The 19670-nt window shown below is 34.8% G+C and overlaps 1 protein-coding gene and 1 non-coding gene across 2 annotated transcripts; one reads left to right on the plus strand and one right to left on the minus strand.

The window, feature by feature from the left end:
• Positions 1 to 1240: 1240 nt before the first annotated feature.
• On the minus strand, positions 1241 to 2182 carry LOC145098353 (uncharacterized). Its single transcript, XM_079035990.1, has one exon. The coding sequence runs from the start codon at positions 2180 to 2182 to the stop codon at positions 1241 to 1243; it is 942 nt and encodes a 313-aa protein (XP_078892116.1).
• Positions 2183 to 3290: 1108 nt separating this feature from the next.
• On the plus strand, positions 3291 to 3397 carry LOC145103644 (small nucleolar RNA R71). Its single transcript, XR_013706724.1, has one exon. It is a non-coding gene; the product is annotated as a small nucleolar RNA R71 (small nucleolar RNA).
• The last annotated feature ends 16273 nt before the right edge of the window (positions 3398 to 19670 follow it).

A 19670-nucleotide genomic window follows, 5' to 3' on the forward strand; every position in this document is an offset into this window, starting at 1 on the left:
ATTAAGTAAGGCCAGAACTTGTCAAAAGCATATACCACTGCTAACAGCTCCTTCTCGGTAGTAGTGTAGTTCTCTTGAGTTGGATTCAATGTCTTGCTTACATAATAGATTGGCTGAAAATGCTTGTCAATTCTTTGTCCCAAAATAGCTCCCACTGCACAGTCACTAGCATCACACATTAGCTCAAAAGGGAGACTCCAATTTGGAGCTACCATAATAGGTGAAGTAGTCAACTTTTCCTTCAACAAATTAAAGGCTTCAAGACATTCTTTAGAAAAGTTGTATGGGGCGTCCTTCAAAATTAATTGAGTCAAGGGTCTTGTGATCTTGGAGAAGTCTTTAATAAAGCGCCTATATAACCCCACATGGCCTAAAAAGCTTCTTACCCCCTTGACATTTGTTGGAGGTGGCAATTTGACTATAGTGTCCACCTTTGCTCTATCCCCCTCCTTGAGACCTTGTGTCCTAGCACAATTCCTTCCTTCACCATAAAATGACACTTCTCCTAATTAAGGACAAGGTTGGTCTTCTCACATCTTGCTAACATTAGGTCCAAGTTGGACAAGCAATCTTCAAAAGAGGACCCAAAAACCGAGAAGTCGTCCATAAAAACCTCCACAAACCTTTCGATCATATCATGAAAGATAGCCATCACGCACCTTTGGAAAGTAGCCGGTGCATTGCATAACCCAAAAGGCATGCGTCTATATGCAAATGTTCCACTTGGGCATGTAAAAGTGGTCTTCTCTTGGTCTTGTAGGTCGATTGGAATTTGGAAGTACCCCGAAAACCCATCGACAAAACAGTAATAAAGATGACCGGAAAGCCTCTCAAGCATTTGATCGATAAAAGGCAATGGAAAGTGATCCTTGCATGTGGCCTCATTTGGCTTCCTATAGTCTATGCAAACTCGCCACCCGGTTACCGTCCTTTTTGGAATTAATTCGTTGTTTTCATTGGCCACTACCATCATGCCTCCCTTCTTCAAAACTACTTGGAACGAACTCACTTATGGACTATCGGAGATCGAATAAATGATTCCAGCATCTAGTAATTTCATTACCTCCTTTTTCACAACTTCTTGCATGTTCGGGTTGAGTCTTCTTTGGCGTTGTACTACATCCTTTGATCCGTCTTCTAAGTTGATTTTGTGGGAACAATAGACTGGACTAATTCCCTTTATGTCGGTTATCTTCCATGCTATAGCACCTTGCCTCTTATTTAGTACACCCACAAGGCTCTACTTCTCATGTTTGGCCAAATCAACAGCTGTAATTACAGGTTTTTGCTGGCCATCTTCAAGAAATGCGTACTCCAAGTAATATGGTAGTGCCTTGAGCTCAGTTTTTGTGTTCTGTATGTTGAACACGTCGAGTCCAGTAAGGGGACTCGTCGAGTCCAGTGTAATTTTCGCGACTGTACGGGGTTCTTCGACTGGACTCGCCGAGTCGGTCGAGGCTACTCGGTGAGTCGGTTTTTCTGCACTTCTGATCAGATCGTCATACTCAGCTTCCTCGAGCAGTCTTTCTAACTCCATCAGGTCCCTTTCAGCATCAAACTCTTCTTCAAATGAAATGGTGGACTTGCTTGGCTTTTCTTCATTCCAATCTTCCAACATGTCGATTGAAAACGCCGTGTCATCACTAATCCTTGCATACTTCATGGCTTGATCGACTCCGAAAGTGACTGATTCGTCTCCTACCCGAAGGGTAAGTTTAGAATCTCTCATGTCGACTATAGCGCTTGCTGTATTGAGAAAAGGTCTTCCTAATATGATCGGGACTTGGGGATCCACTTCCATGTCTAGAACTATAAAGTCCGCAGGGAACACGAACTTGTCCACCTTCACCAAAAGATCTTCACAAATTCCCCTAGGAAATGTAACCATTTTGTTTGCTAGGTGGATTGACATGCGAATGGGTCTTGGCTCGGGGAGATCTAACTTTTTGAAAAATGAATAAGGCATGAGGTTCACACTTGCCCCTGAATCAGCTAGTGCATAAATGGTAGCCAAGTCTCCAAATTGACATGGCAATGTTAAACTTCCCAGATCTCCTTTCTTCTTAGGAAGTTTGTTCAACATAGCAGCTGAACAGTTCTCGTTTAGGACCACCTTCTTCACTTCTTCCATATTCCTTCTGTTAGTTAGAAGCTCCTTGAGAAATTTGGCGTATTTTGGCATTTGAGCAACCGCTTCTATGAATGGTATGTTGATTTGAAGAGCCTTTATGTGTTCTAGAAACTTCTGGAAGTCTTCTTCATTCTTTTCTTGTCTAGCTCGGGCTGGATATGGCAATGGCGGCTGATATGGCTTAACAGGAGGTTTATTTTTCTGATCAGGTGTCGGACTCGTCAAGTCTATATCGTGGACTCAGTGAGTAGGGTCTGGGTCCAGCTGGTACTGATCTTGATTCTGCCCTTCTGCCTCTTTCTCTTGCACCGGCTTCGGATCTTCATTCTGAATAGGGACCAGAGGGGTAATAATCTTCCCACTCCTGGTTGTGACAATGTTTATATGTGCGCCTTTCGGGTTACTTTTTGTATTGCTTGGAAGTCCACCCGGTCTTCTCTCATTCACTTGTTGTGCAAGTTGCCCTAGCTGCTTTTCTATGTTGAGAATGGATGTTTGCTGATTCCTAAGTAAAGCTTGCTGATCTTTCATCATAAGTTGGTGTTCTCTCAACATATTTTGTTGATCTTTAAGTGTAGCATCGGTACCATTGTGTCGTTTCTCGGACGCGGCTACAAATCTAGTAAGCATCTCTTCCAAATCATCTCTCTTCTCCACAACCAGCTCCTCCTTTTGATAGAAACCCCGTTCTTTTTGCTTTTATTTATCTTCCTTTTCCTTTTTGTACTCTTCGTACGGGAGCCATTCCTTCTTTGGTTTTCGCCAGTTATCATCAAATATGTCGCCACTTGAATAGAATACTTGAGCCTTCTTGTTTCCATTTTCATCCAAGTCACAATCCTTAGTGAGGTGAGGTCCTCTACAATTCTCACATCCTACCCGAATAGCATGGATTGTTTGATCCATCTTAGTAATCCTTCTATCTAAACTATCTAGTTTAGCCATCATTGCCACCATGCCATCGTTAACCGTGTTCACTACCCCCTTACTTACTTCATTTCGTGGGTTGTGATATTCTCTAGAATGTTTAGAGAACTCCTCAATTAATTCCTTGATTACCGGGGGCGCCTTCTTTGTGAGGGGTCCTTGCGATTCAAGGAGCTACCAAGTTGTAACATTGACTCCATCATAGAAGATAGAGACTTCTTGTTGGCTATTAAGATCATGATGTGGGCAATTCCTTAGTAGACTTTTGTACCTCTCCCAGGCCTCATAAAGGGACTCTCCAGGTTGTTGTTCAAAGTTGGCAATAGCTTTCTTCAACTTGGCTATTTTTGAAGGTGGGCAAAACTGGTCAATGAATTCTTCTTTCATCTTAGCCCATGTAGTGATGGATCCGGGACGGAGTGACTTGAGCCAATCTTTTGCAGCACCCTTGAATGTAACTGGAAGCATACGAAGCAGTTGGGTTTCGCAAGGCACATTTGGAACATTAAAGTAATCAGCTACATCATTGACTTCATCCAAGTGTTTATAAGCATCTTCGTGGTCTTTTCCGTAAAATGGGATCTCCTTGAGTTGAGCAAGTATGTGACCTTTGAGCTCAAAAGTGGCAGTCGCGGGGATTGTGGGTTGCACAGGCCCCGGGCCAGTGTCATCTCGTATCCTCTTCTTCCATTCGCCCATGGGAACTTCATCGATGTTCGCCATGGTGTTGTCAAAGTCACCTTTTAGATCGCTATCTTCTCCAAATTCGCTTTCTTCCCTTTCGGACTCTTCACGGTGTCTTCCTTGATTGGGTCTTCGTTTGCCAAGGAAGAGGTGATGGATGCTCCTGATTTGCTGCTCTTTTTCTTGCTGAAAACAGACTTTAGATTCTTCAAAGGCGAGCTCTTCGAAGAAGCGGATACTCCAACGGCTTTTCCTTTGTTCTTCTTTAGGGCGGACTCCAGGTCTTCAAGTGGAGGAACTAAAGGCGTATTGGATCCTCGGATCATGTAACAACTGCAACCAAAGTAAGAAAAACGCGTAAAAAGAAAAAAAAAGTAAATAAAAACAAAAGTGTGAAACTGCGACGGACTCGTCGAGTAGCTTCAACTGCACTCGGCGAGTTCAAGGCAGAAACAGAAAAAATTCCTAATTAAAATTCTAAAACTAGAAATTATTAAAACTAATCCTAATAACTAAATTACCTAAAAATAACTTTGTGCAAGATAAATCTCACACAAAGGATCGATAAAACTAGAATTTAGTACTAATTTTTGAACCGTTCCCCGACAATGGCGCCAAAAACTTGATAACACTCAACTAGTTTTAATCCTACTTTTAATTATAAAATCGACACACAAAGGCAGTGGACCTATCAATTGTGGTAAAGCTAAATAAGTAGGTTATCGAACTCAGGGAACGGAAAATTAAAACTAAAAACTAGAATTAACTAAAAACAAGTAATAAAAAAATAGGGGTTTCTCTAGTTTTGCAAGACTAGAAACTTAACTAAAACTTAATTACTCAACTAAAAGCTGAAAACATGTAAAAACAAACTAAACTCAATGATCAAAAAGGGTTTCTGTTTAGGTTCAACTCTTTTACTCCTATGGTTAATTTTTATGATAATATGATAGATTAATTGTTGTTGGTTACCGACTCTGGTGATTAGATTTGCAGTCATTATTACTAATCCCTAGAAAATATACCAATTCAAGCAACGGCCAATTGATTAAACTAATAGATTTCCTAGGTTAATTATTTGGGTTAAATAAGACTTGTAGCTAGCTAATTAAATTTGGTGATTTAATTAACCTCTTGTTGATGGTGCATCACAGAAGCTCACACTTTAGTTTATCCATTCTCTAATTAATCCTAGTTTCATGTTCATTATTCCTAGGCATATAGTATTGTGTTAACATAAATTATATGAGATAAGCAATTAAGAGATGTTCATGCAGCTTAATCACTTAGCAATTAACAGAAAACAATTATGGTTAATGCATAAGGGTTTTTAACAAGCTTAATTTAACAATATCACCAACTAACAATTAATCAAAAGAGTAAATTAAACCATAGGAGCAAAATTGTTTCCCCAAACAAAAAATAATGAAATTAGTTCATGAATTCAGTGTATGAAAGCTTAAAAACAAATTCAAATTATCCTAACATAATTCAATTCAAAAGAAAAGTGGAAAATTAAACCTGAAGTGCCTTAATCTCTTATGAATGAAGGATTAGGGTTCTTCAATCGTTTTCCAGAGCTCCAAGGTTTCCTTGATCGCCAAGTGTTCCACCAAAAATCCAGAGAGAGTCTTCAATTCGGGTTTGTGAAGTTTATTTATAGTTTTCTCAAAACAGGGGCTACTCGTCGAGTAGACAACTGACTTGCCGAGTCCCCCTTGAGGAATCCGTATACGGAAAGGACTCCACGTGTTACTTTGCAAATCTTCGTTCCTACTCGCCGAGTAGACGGTCCTACTCGTCGAGCAGCTTCAGAATTAGCCTTTTTTCTTCTTTATTTCGTTCCCGAGCTTCCGTTCATATATCCTGCTTCCTTTTGCTTCCGAGCTTCTTTTTTGGACTGAAAATATAATTTAAACAATATTAAGCATCTTTTGTCCATAATATGCAATTAATTATCCAATAAATGATAAAAATCAAACAAAAAAAATAGCTAAAAATGCAAATATCATTACTATATGTAGGGTATCAAGTACTCAAGGAGTACATCGAACTTAGAAAGCTTAGCTAAGCTCGTAGTAAAGATCAAGTTGCCCTATTCCAGAAGTCAGAAACCACATTATCGAACTTAATGAGAAGGTATTTCCGTAGCACGAACATTTCAAGTCATTGTCTAAAATGCGTATAGAGACGCCTAGAAGAGAATCATTCGATATGGACCATGATAGGCGGTAGTACTTTCCAAAAGTTGAAGATGTATCATTAATATACATAATAGGATTGATAAATCAAGTTATTGAGCCAAGTTCAACCGAACGGTCGTGGTGTTGTCCGTAGTATTTAAGATTAACAAAGAGTCCCTAGCGTAAACTGGTAAGAGTTCAATCTAGGAGTGACCCAATGTTAAAACTATGTAAGAAGTAGTAATTGTTGAAGATTCTGTCGTTTAGACGCCTCTTCAAATATCAATAAAAGATAGACCTGCAAGGAAAAGATTTAAGGATTTCCTCTGAAGTTTAAAACTAAATAAGATGGTAGAACATTGTCAAGAATTTGTTCAAGCTTTTGGAATGTAAGGCTTCACTTAGTGTTAGAGAACACAAAATGATCATAAGTGATTAATATAGACACGTTCATTTAGTTAAAAGTCATGTAAGATAGATCGTCGAGTGCAACTGCATATGCGTTGTTGGTCTTCGGGGCGAGTTATGTATTTAGTTTAGTTATTCATTTAGACAATAAACGTAAAAATTAATATGAAACTAGGATCAAGGTTCAACATTCATAGGATAATTTAGGATGAAGAATAGACTTTAGTGTCTCGACACCATAAATTAAGGACCTCTAATTGGTTGTAGTCTAAAAAGTTTAAATAGAAAAGATATGTTATCACATCGAGGAAGGATGGAGATTGAGTTCCATTAAGGAAAGTCGAATATGGTTGTGAGTCTTTAAAGAATATCAAAGCATCGATTGTAAGTCTTCAGGCCCGATGAGGATGATGACAAGAGTGATCTAGTATCTAATCCTAGTTGTTGGATAATGTCACGACATATCATGATCAGACATAAGAGCGAAATGATCAAACAATAGTTGCACCTTTATGTAAGAAAAGCAGTTAAATCCATGCAAAAGGCCTATTGGTGAACTGGTGTTCATTATAATATAATAGGTTGGAAGATAATAAAGCCTTATAACGAGGTTCCAGTGTCTTCACGCCAACAACCTCGTCATAGTAGTTTTGGTTAAAAGTTGGAATGTTGGAACACATGAATTAGATTCGAATACGTTTGTGATCTAGATTCTTGTGTGTTTTAAGATATGCCATAATCCTTTTAAGGGCATGTTCTAAAAGAGTAGATTACGATAGAATGTCATGGAATAAATTTCCATCGTTAATCACTTCAAAAACGAGTCGACTATGTCGACATTTCACGTCTGAAGGAGATTGTCAACCGTGGATTGTGAATTCTAGAAGTCCAAACCAACGAATTCTCGGTTTTGGAAAATTTCGTGAGAAATTCAAGAGTACGTCTACGGTAGAAAATAAAATTCAACGGCTAAATAAGTACAGATAAGTGAATTTGACACGACAACGCCAGCTAAGATCATGAGGTGATCTCATGAAACCCCAGTAGGATAGTATAAGAATTATCTTATGGTGCACTATGAGTAAGATTCCGGGGACGAAATCTCTAAAATTGGGAAAGAGTTAAAACACCATATTTTTGCCTTATAGTATGATCGACAGTTCATGTAAATAGACGGTTTTGATAGAGGACTATTTAGGTTAAATAGTCTTGACGAAAGTTGTAGTAATCGCAAAAACGAGAGCGTGCGTATAGAGAACGTCCAAATCTGACTTCATAAGAGGAAGTTATGATATTAGAAGTTACGGCGTAGCAGTGTACGACACAGACACCAAAATAGAAATCGGTCGATTATTAGGAAAAACAATCTAAAAGAGAGTTGAAGATATCGTCCATATGATTCCGCCGATATAAAGACAACTGGGAATGAAATTCATATTAGAGAGTTAGGATTTTTATACGGGCCTTAACAGTCTAAAACTGTTAAAAATATAGCTTTAAAAATAAAGTAATAATTAGTCGGCCAAGTCTAAAAGGAAGTTGTAGATCTCGTCAATAACTATGCATGGACATAAAGAATGTCGAAAACGGATCTCATATAAAGAAGTTATGGAATTTACAAAATATGTGTTTTGAGCAACGCATAGTGCACGTCAGGTGCACGGTGTGTGCTTCTAGAAGGCGACATGTGTAACGCCCCGATTCTCATGTATCAATTTGTGGTGATAATTTCTCATGATTTCAAGGTCTACTCGACAATTCGGTTGCCTGAATCGCCGAGTAGCAGCGGGTTGATCCGTGTGTTTAAGTGTCCTACTCACCGAGTCCAAGAAGGGACTCGACGAGTAGGAACTAGCAGATGAAACCCTAAATTTCGGGGTTTTGCACCCTATTTAAAGGATCCTTTGCCCCCATTAGCTTCCCTTGCAGCCCCTATGAGTCCATAAACCCTAAATCTTCATTTCCTCTCCATACTTGTATGTTTGAGCTTGAAAGGTGGATCTTAGTGAGGAAAGGCTTGAAGATCAAGAAGCTTTGAGCAAGGAACAGTTGGGGATTTGAAGTCTACCTCAGTTTGTCATCATTTGGAGGTATCAAGTCACCACCTTGAGCTTCTTCTAGCTAGATCCCTTTTATATTTGAGTTTTGGGGCCATCTTGAGCATTTGGTGTTGCATTTCGAGTGATGAACCAAGATCTGAAGTAGCAACTTCAGATATAGGCTCATCTGGTCTCTTATTATCATAAAGTCTCAGTCTTAAGCATGTTGGTGAAGCTCTTTTGCCTAGAACCTCTTCTTTAGCTTGATTTAGGTCATTAGCACCTTGCATGCACGTAAAGTTTGCAATTTTACGTGATAAACATGCCTTGGGGGACTGGATCTGCAATATGGAGCCTTAGCATGGCTTAAAAAGCCTCTGTTTGGAAGGACTTAATGGACTCGACGAGTATCAGGACAACTCGGCGAGTCCGATGAAGATAGTTGTAGGCTCGACGAGTCGGATGAACGACTCGGCAAGTCTGATGAAGAATGCCTTGGGCTCGGCGAGTCAGTCAAGTGACTCGGCGATTCGGATAGGGTTTTCCCAACCTTTAGATACGTGTGAACCCGTCGAGTTGTATAGGGAAACCCGACGAGTTAACCAAGGGGTTTGCGGCCACTGACACTAGGAACTCAACGAGTCGCTCTTGTGACTCGGTGAGTTGGCGAGTTATGTAAGGAACTCGGCGAGTGGCTGGTTGTACTCGACGAGTTGAGGTCAACATGGACTGTTGACTTTGACTTTGACCAAGGGTTGACTATTGGACTTCTGAGGGTATTTTGGTAAATTGGATTTTGATAGCAAAGGGGTATTGGTGAATATAGGTGTTAGAGTTGGAGCAACATCTGGAAGAGTTTGACGCTACCTTCCGAGCTACTTGTGAGGTGAGTTATCCTCACTATATCAACAGGGTCTAAGGCACCAAGGTCGGCCCTTTCTCGGATTGTATACTGGTTTTGTTTGATATGTTTATTGATATACTAGATCTGCATCCTGGTAGATAGGATGGTATTATGTTAGTGACCTGGTTTAGGTCGGTATCCTAGTATATAGGATGATGCTATGTTAGTGACCTGGTTTAGGTTGGTATCCTGGTATATAGGATTATGCTATGTTAGTGACTGGTTAGGTCAGTATCCTGGTTAGGATGTTGTTATGCTATATGATCTGCTAGATTGGTTTGTTTGTTTATGGATTGTTATGTGATTATTTGTTATATGTGCACATGGTTGTTTGATTGGGGTTGGGTTGAGCGGGTCCTGCTTTGTGTTGTAAGCCAACATACCCAGGGCGGATCGGATAGACTGCAGGCCCAGGAGGGCACCTAGTCGGGCCGAAGGCCCGGCGAGCGGCCCGGATAGGCTGAAGGCCCCGAGAGGGCGGTCCAGACGTGCCGAGGCTCAGAGAGTGGGCCAGATAGACTGAAGGCCCGGTGCGGGCGGTCTAGTCATACTGTAGACTCAGAGAGTGGAACAGGTGGACTAAAAGCTCGGTGCGAGTGGACCAGTCACACTGTAGACTCGTGATGCATGGTTGTTCTGTTGATTATGTATATGATGTGGTTATCTGTATGGCATTGGTATTTTGGGGGTAACTCACTAAGCTTCCGGGCTTATATTTTTAGTTTGTTGTTTCAGGTTCAGCGGATGGACGCGGGAAGGCGAAGGCATGACCGTACACTTCCTTGATTGATGATAATGATTTTTGGGAACTTTGATTTTTAAACTATTTTGAAAACAAATTGTAATAATTGAATGATTTTAATTGACTTAAAAAATTTTGAATTGGCTCGAATTTTATGGATGTTACAACACGTGGCACACCAGGCACCACCCATGTGCATGGCGCACACACCCTTTTATACAGTGTGCACTGACACACCACCCATCTTTCACCGCATGTTAATTTCTGCATGGAGCCACGTTAACACCCCCCGACATAGTGTGCAGCGCGCACCCGACCATGTGTGCGACGTGCACCCCAAAATTGGATATATATATATATATATATATATATATATATATATATATATATATATATATATATATATATAAAGGCAAATCCTATTCTTTCCCTCTACACCATTCTAACTTCTTTATCTAGTTCTTTAAGTCTGATTTCTGGTATTTTTTAGGAGTTTAGAAAGTTTCATTTTTGGTGAAGCTCTAGAGCATCAGAGGGCTCGGGAATTTGAATCGTCCCCTGTCGAAGTTCTACTAGAGTAAATCCAGGTTTTCGCTATAAACTCTCAGTAAGTTAGGCTACACTTACTATGCTTTAAGTGTAACTAATATTTATATCATAGTCATTGTTATGAACGTATAAATAAGATTTTTTAGTAATTCCAGTTATAATGTTGATTGATCTACTTACGGAAAAGGTGTCTAGAAAGGTCATGTTGGTTTGGTTGTTGGATTTCAGAATGGCTATATGTTGAAATGGTTTTGCCTCTAACTGTCTGGTCTAACAGATCCTTATTAGATAGAAATCTTGATATTCATTGGGAGTATTGAAAGATCTAACTTTCGTTACCAGATTGTCATAGAAATTAATAAAGTTATACTATTATATGTTACTACTCGTCAAGCGCGTTACCAACAATTTGGATCGCCAGTAAGATCACTCGGATAGTTAACAATCGTCTAATTAATTATCCAAGTGAGTTTTCTCACTATATTATGTGTTCCAGTATATATCCTATGTATGTTAGGATATAGTCGTCCTGTAGTATGCAATTAGGCCACTAGACTAGTTTAGTTAGTTTCATGTATATTGAATTGTCGGTATGTCATATATGTGTTGATTTATTATGTAGGGAGTTAAGGGCGGACCAGTCTTGTGATGAAGGCCAATAGACTCAGGCGGAATAACATTATGCTAAAGGTCAAAGTGCGGACCAACTATATGTTGAAGGAAAAAAGAGAGGACCAACTTTGTGCTGAAGGCCAAGGGTGGACCAACTTTATGTTGAAGGCCATTATGTGTATGCATTGTTATTATGGGATATGATATTTTGGGGAACTCGTTAAGCTTCGTGCTTACCCAGTTGATTATAAATGTTTTCAGGTACTTCATTAACTCGTAAGAAGGGCATGGTTCGACTGTACATACGTGCATTCGCAACGTTTCTGCATAATTTAATTACACTCTAATATATTTTAATTAATAAAAATAAAAAAAATTGGATTGAAAATTAGGACGTTACATTTTATTGTACTAATCTATATACTTATTTCTTGTAGAGATGTACAACTCAAGGTGACTTTGCGGAAATGACAGAGACTTTCACTAATAACCCAACATTATTCGTGTTACTATAATTATTCAATTCTCTAAACTCAAAGTTTAGGAGGGGTTGTCGTTATACTGAAACTATTTACTTTTCTTCTTAAAATTACTTTGCTTTATTCAAAAAATTTATTAGTGTTGGTCAAGCTTCAACTTATTTTGATGTATGGAAGTTATGTATTAATGAAGATATTGTTGAAATTAATGAATTAAAAAAGGGTTGGTTTATTTTTCCTCAACTTTTAAATTTCAATATAATTTTTGAATTTCTACATAAAATAATTACTTTTAAAACATAACAGATTGACATGCGTGAACGAGGGAAATATGTCTTGGTAGTAGTATAAGTATACTTCTAAATCACTCTACTTTGATAACTAGTAATTGAGTCTCCACTTTGCCACAAGTTTTTATGTATTTTTGGTTCGTATTTACAGGGGATAAACACGAAAATTTAGAAAATGGAGGTGATAAGAGTGATGTTTTACAAAATTGAAAGTTGAGGGTGTCAAAGTAATATTTTAAAAATAAAGGACTGAAAATGTACTTTCCAAAGTAGAGGAAGGAAAATCATGTTATATATAAATACTACAGGGATTGATGATAAACACGAAAGTTTAGAAAATGAAGGGGTGAACGTGACATTTTACAAAGTTGAAGGTGAAGGGGTCAAAATGATATTTTAAAAAGTAAGGGTTTGAAAAATATTATTTTACAAAATAGAAGGGTTGCAAGTGACGGATCATACTAATTTGAGGTTTTAAAAAGTAAAGGTATGAAAAATATCATGTTACAAAATAAAAGGGTTGCAAATGACGAATCATACAAAGTTGAGGGACCGAACTTCAACTTCATGCATTAACATACTTGTACATTATGCATAAGAAGTTGTACTTTTAGTTATAGTGTTTTACACTCGCAAACCAAAAGTTGCATTTTGTAAATATTTATAATGATGATTTTAAGGATGATTTTCCTTTAAAAAGTGTATGTGAAATCGTGGAACCAATTAATGTATATTAAATGGTTTGAAATTCTATAACTTCATTACCACATTTTATGTTTTTAATTTTTACATTTAACTACATTCAGGAAATGAAATTTATTTTGGTTGGAACAATCGTTTTTATCAGACACAATCTTCCTTGGTATTATAATGCATGTTTAAATTGTGGTAAAAAAGTAATCGAAGAGTATACTAACAATTATTCATCTGACACCCCTGATGATATTTCAAACAAGATTGTTATTAAGTGTAAAAATAAGATTTGCAACAAGTCAGATGTTTCTAAATCTTCAAGGTATACACATTCTAACTTATACTAAACATTTACTTTTTACAAAACCTATTAATGTTAAATTTTATGTTTAGATTTCTATGAAAGTAGAAGATATGTTAGGTATGTGAGTTTGACTCTCTTTGATAGGGAAGCTAAGAGGTTATTGAAGATAATTACAAATGAATTGGTTAAAAAAACATAAAGTGGTATAATTAAATAATTTTATTTTTGAAATAAAAAATATTTTTTAATGTTAAGATAATATATATTTTATTTATTTACAGGTGGGAGATAGTTTGAAACTATTTTCAAATGAAATAAATGTTTTGAAAAACCGCAAACTATCTTGTATTGTAGAGATTACTAGCTATAATGTCAACAACAATAGTAATTTATATTTCATTCTCAAACTGGTTGAGGATGTATCCATTATTAATGACATGGAAAATAAAATTGAACTTTTTATATGTAATATCTCCTATGAAACTTATATTTGTTTTGTAATTACTAGGGGTGTTCGTTTGGATGGATCGGTTTGATCCGATCCAATCACGTGAATCAAAATTAATTTCAGTTTTCAAAACGTGAATCCGAATAGTCCAAACAAAATTCAAATCCGATCCGAGCCAATCAAATTACAATTCGGTTGGATCGGTTTTTACAATTCGGTTTTCAGGAAGCATAATATTTAAAAATATATATAACATAATACTAATCAACTTTAAAATAATTGTTTGGTGAGAATTAAAATTATGAACAACTATTAAAATTTTTATTATAATTCAATATTTTATAGATAAAAAACTATTGAAAAGTATACATTAAAGTATTTTATTGGATAATACTTTCTAATCTGTTTAAAAATACAATTTAGCAGATTAATAAATAACTAAAAGATGTATATTTGAAACAAATATATATAAATAGACAAATAATAAACTCTTATTCGGTTTTTTTGGACTATTCGGTTTTAATTTTATAAACCGTAACCAATCCGAAATCCAAAATAATAATTCGGTTTTACTGGAAACCCATCCAAAAATCCAAAAATCCAAACCAAATTGTCCAATTGGACAATTCGATTTTATCCGAATAGTGAACATCCTAGTAATTACACAAGTAACCATTAACTTTATAACTTATTTTCTAGAATACTCAGATGAAACGAAAGTTGTGAAGGTATTTCTTTTATAGCATTATAGTTGTATTTAAATATAAATTTATTGCATTCAATATTGTGCATATACTAATTTTCTCAACTAAAAAAATTGTTTCTTTTTATATTGGGTGTCAATTTCTCAAATAGATGAGAATTTAACTCCTACAACTGTTGAGAAAACTAGTGCAACGAGTCCTTTGAAATTAGCAAACAACTCGAGTGAATTAGAGTGTAACTTGCAAGAAGTTTACGAAATTGATCCACAAAATGATTTCTCCTCAACCAAATCAAAATAATTGTCAAGTGGTGAAAAAAACCCACTTTTGGTACCAAAAGTTAAGAAATAGTGTTCAGTTGGGTGATTAGAAACAAAGGTTAAATTATGGTATGTTTTTTGGACAATGAGATTTTGGTTTGGGTTTGGCTTTTTGGACACTTTTGTTGTTTGGTGAGGGTATTGTTTTTCCTTTTTTACAATTTTTTTTTCGTTGAGGACGGTTGTTGAATTGGGTATTGTTTTTATGTTTAATGTTTTCTATATTGTTAATGGTTCTTAGTAATGTGTTGTGTTTTAAATTTTTTTTTCCATAAAAACGGTAATTGGATAACATACTTTGTAAGATATAAGTATAAATAGCAATGTACTTTAAAAAAAATAGTTTCGCATATATATATATATATATATATATATATATATATATATATATATATATATATATATATATATGAAAGTCTCATATAATGATATGTGTTTGTTGTATTTGGTTATATTATGTATGTTTTAGGATTATACTTTATAGAACGCGAAAGTACATTGCTATTACATTGTAATAAATATAAATGCACCCTTTTGAATAATCTTATATCCCTTTTGATTTAACCTTATTTATGTTGCATTTTTTTAATTGTTTTACTCAAAAGTAAAAAAAATGGAAATAAACATAAAGGGACCTTTATGTACGGTGTTTGTATGTTTCCTCTAACACATCGAAAAACACACACACAACCCCTATATACACATACAAGTATTTTATAAGTTGTATACTATTAAGTGTTTATAGTTTTATCAACAACAAAAATCAGAGTAATATACTTTGAAAATATGCTCCTAATATTATCTTACTTTCAAAAAAGGGACCTTTCTGTACATTTTTTTATATGTTTTAGCATTGTAAATTACAGTAAAATTACGAAATTCTTAGATGCGAGTCATATGAGAATTTGCGTAATCTAAAGGCTCACGGAAATACAAATATTTATAAGGTCGGACGACATGTGATATTACCTTCATCATTTACTCATGGTTCACGTTGTATGATGCAAAACTATTTGGACACCATGTCGCTACGTAAATGGTTTGGATATCTTGATTTCTTTATATCCTTTACGTGTAATCCCAAATGGCTTGAAGTTAAAAGGTTTTTTAAGGGCACTTTACTATATCCAAAAGAATGACCTAATATACTTTGTAGGTTATTTAAGATAAAGATTTATGCATTTATTAAAGACCTAAGGGAGAACAAAATTTTTGACACGTTTCAAGCATGCATTTAAATTTACAATTTAAAATTTTAAAATTTTCTATTTTCTTAATTGTTCCAAAAATATGGTTTTTGTATTTTTTTTATTTTATATTTTTTGTTGCTAAAAATCATATATTGTTTTGTATAATTTTATATGTAGTGGTTTATATAATTGAATTTCAAAAAAGAGGTTTTCTCATAGTCATATATGTCTGTCTATGCATTTAGACTAAAAACTTCCAACAATTGAATTATTAATCTGATAACATCTGCTGAGATTCCAAACATCGATGAAGATCCAGATTTGTATTCACTTGTGAATGAATTCATGATTCATGGTCCTTGTGGAGATGAAAATATCAATTTCCCATGCATGGTGGACAAAATGTATTCTAAAAACTTTCCAAAGCAATTATGTAATCATACTTTAGTCGATCCGAATGGTTTTCCCTTATATAGGTGAAGAAACGATGGACATTTTGTTTGTAAAATCCAGTGTGAAGTTAGGTAAATAAACATTGTTCCCTACAACAAATATCTATTGAAAAGATATCAAGTACACATTAATTTTGGATGGTGCAATCAAGGCTCTTCTATAAAGTGTTTATTTAAATACATAAACAATGGACCTAATAGAGCTACACTTGTTGTTGTACAAAACAACAATGAATGTGAAAAGCATGATGCGATGGATGAGATAAATCAATAATTCAATAATTCAATATTATGATTGTAGGTATCTATATGCATGTGAAGCATCATGTGGAGTATTTGGATACGATGTTCATTATAAGTATTCTTTTGTGGGTAGACTACCTTTTCATCTTCCTGGTCAACAACAAGTTGTATTTGCGACAGATGATGATATTGATAATGTTCTTAACTAGCCTTCAGTTGTCGTTTCAATGTTCACATCTTGGATCAAGCGTAATGAAATTTATCATGATGCACAGACACTTATATATGTTGAATTTTCTACAAAGTTTGTTTGAAATCCTGCTGATAGTACTTGGAAGACAAGGGAAGTAGGATTTTCTATTGGTAGAATTCATTCGGGTTCATCTAATCTTGGCGAAGCTTATTTATTAAGGATTCTTTTAAATAAAGTGAGAGGTCCAAATTCATTTGAATAAATTCGCATAATAAATAGTGAAACATGTTCTTCCTTTGGAGATGATTGTTACGCTCTTGGGCTCTTGGATGATAACAAGAAATGCATCGACACAATTAAGGAAGAAAGTCATTATGGATATTGTTTTTTCTACGATTCTTATTTGCTACTATGTTGATGTCTAACAATATGTCTAAACCAGAGTTTGTTTAGGAAAATACATGGGAATACTTATCGGATGAAATTCTTTACAACCAACGACAAAGATTTAAGTCTCTAGGTATTATAAATTCCTCTCACTATTTTTTTAAGACGAATGTTATTTATTTACCAATATCCACTAAATTATTTTGTATTATTATTAAATATTTTTACTGATATATTATAATTAAGATATTATTCGACCAGCAGGTTTATCACTCAATAAAGATCAACTTAAAAACTTACCTTTGTTTGAGATATAACAAATTTTACTTCGTAACCGCTCTATTCTCAAAAAATATATAAAGATGCCTTATATGGACATTGATTATGTTTCTTCTTCAAACAATCGACTTATCACCGAGGAGCTAGATTATGACATGCCCATTATGCATACCGATTTTGATATTCTTTTTCTTGCATTGACAAGTGAGCAACATGACATTTTCCTAGATATCATGAATGCAGTTAAAGATAATAAATGATGTGTTTTCTTTGTGTATGATTATATTGGAACGGGTAAAACTTTTCTATGGAAGACAATATCTGCATGAATTAGATTTGATGGTCAGATTGTTTTAAAATGTTGCTTTAAGTGGTATTGCTTCATTATTATTACCCGGAGGTAGAACAACACACCCTCGGTTTATAATTCTGTTGAATCTTAATGAGGATTCTATTTGTAAAATAAATCCAAATACAGAACTTGTTAGCTCATTAAGAAAAACCTCATTGATCATTTATGATGAAGCACCTATGGTCCACAAGTATGCAAATGAAGCTTTTAGGTCAAAGTTTGAAATATATAATAAGGTGAGAAAATTGTAGTAACTCAAATATTCCATTTGGAGGAAAAGTAATTGTTTTTTGAGGAGATTTCAGTCAAATTTCTACCTATTATTTCGGGTGGTAATAGACAAAACATTGTTAATTTTTCTTTGATTTCTTCATATTTATGGCAAAAATGCAAAATCCATAAATTAACTGTTGGAATGGATCCATCTGCTATTCAAAAAATAAGTGATTTTGCAAATTGGTTATTGGATATAGGAGAAAGAAAATTTGGTGGTCCGAATGATAGCGAAACGATTATTGATGATCCCAAGGATATTCTCATAAATGATCCACATTATCCTATAAGTTCATTAATTGAGTTTGTATATCCTTTGATTTTGGAAAACTACAACGTTACATGCTATTTTCAAGATAGAGTACTACTTGCTCCAAAGAATGAAGTTGTTCATGAAATAAATGATCGTTTGTTGCCATTGTTTCCAGGAGATGAAGGTCAATATTTAAGTTCAGATAGTCTATGCCAATCCGAGTTTATTCACGATCAGTTTGATGCAAAATTATGCTGACCTAATGTTTTAAATTGTCTTAAAGTCTCAGGTCTACCAAATCATAAGTTAATTTTAAAAATCGAGGTCCAGATTATGTTACTGAGAAAGATTGTTAAGAAAAATGACTTATGTAATGGAATTAGACCGCATATGATATCATTGCCAAAATGTGTTACTGAGGCAGTTATCATATCTAGAAGTAAGAATGGAAATTGGGATTTTATTCTAAGAATGTCCTTAAGTCCTTCAGAAAAAATTCTCTTCAAATTCCAAAGAAGACAATTTCTATTGGTTGTATATTTTAGAGTGGCTATTAATAAGAGTCAAGGACAATCATTATCCAAGGTTGGCTTGTTTCTCAAAGATTCTGTTTTTTTTTACATGGTTAATTGTATGTTGCCTTATTTAGAGTTCAAACTAAAGAATGGTTAAAATTTGTTAACTTTAAATAAAGATGGTAGACTCATAAATAAAACTTACAATATTGTTTACAAAGAAGTTATTAGAAAATTATAAACGATGTTTATTTTTTATAGTATCTTTTACTTAGTTTTAGTAAATCACACTTCATTCATCATGTTAATTTTCAATTTATTGTGTAACATTTTCAATTTATTGTGTTGGTTATATGTATGTTTATTATATTATCGTCATCTTTAATTTTTCATATATTAATATCATTTCCATTATTATTTATTTTTGTTTTTTTTACTATATTTAATTGTATATTGCATTATACAAACTCATGATTTTATTAAATGTCTGAACTTATTATAAGCAAATTGTTTTTTAATGATGCTTTATATATTTATTTTAAAACAAATTTATAAACTTACTAACACAAATCAAAACTTTTTTAAATTTATATATTGTTTCAAAGTTTTTTATTAGTCATTACGATTTCAAATTATTAATAGTGTTTCCTTTTATCAACAGTGGTCTCTGCATATCTATAAGTGAGTGGTCTCCGCATATCTATAATTGAAAGTTTTATTTAATATTATTAAATACTTACAAAATGACAATGTTAATCAAATTTACAAAAATTACATTTTCATCATATTTCTTTCACTATACTCAAATTATATATATGCAACAAAATGATAAAACACACTATTTTAAACATGCAAAGATTCAAACCTTAGACCTAGACTTTATGCGTTGAATTACTTACATAACCACTAGACTCCATTAGGGATGAAAGTGGGTCCAAACTCGGACCGGATGGACCCGGAACCGGTTAACGAGATTTGTAGAACCGGAAACCGGACCAATATATAGGAAGCGGTTCCGGTTCGGTTCCGGGTACGGTACCGGGTAAAGTGGGTCTAGAACCGGAAAACCCGGAAACATCAAAGTGACTAGGTTGGAACCGGATAAAGTGGATTTAG

This window comes from Lactuca serriola, chromosome 4 (genome assembly GCF_051521515.1).
Source record: "Lactuca serriola cultivar US96UC23 chromosome 4, Lser_US96UC23_V15, whole genome shotgun sequence".
NCBI lineage: Eukaryota > Viridiplantae > Streptophyta > Magnoliopsida > Asterales > Asteraceae > Lactuca > Lactuca serriola.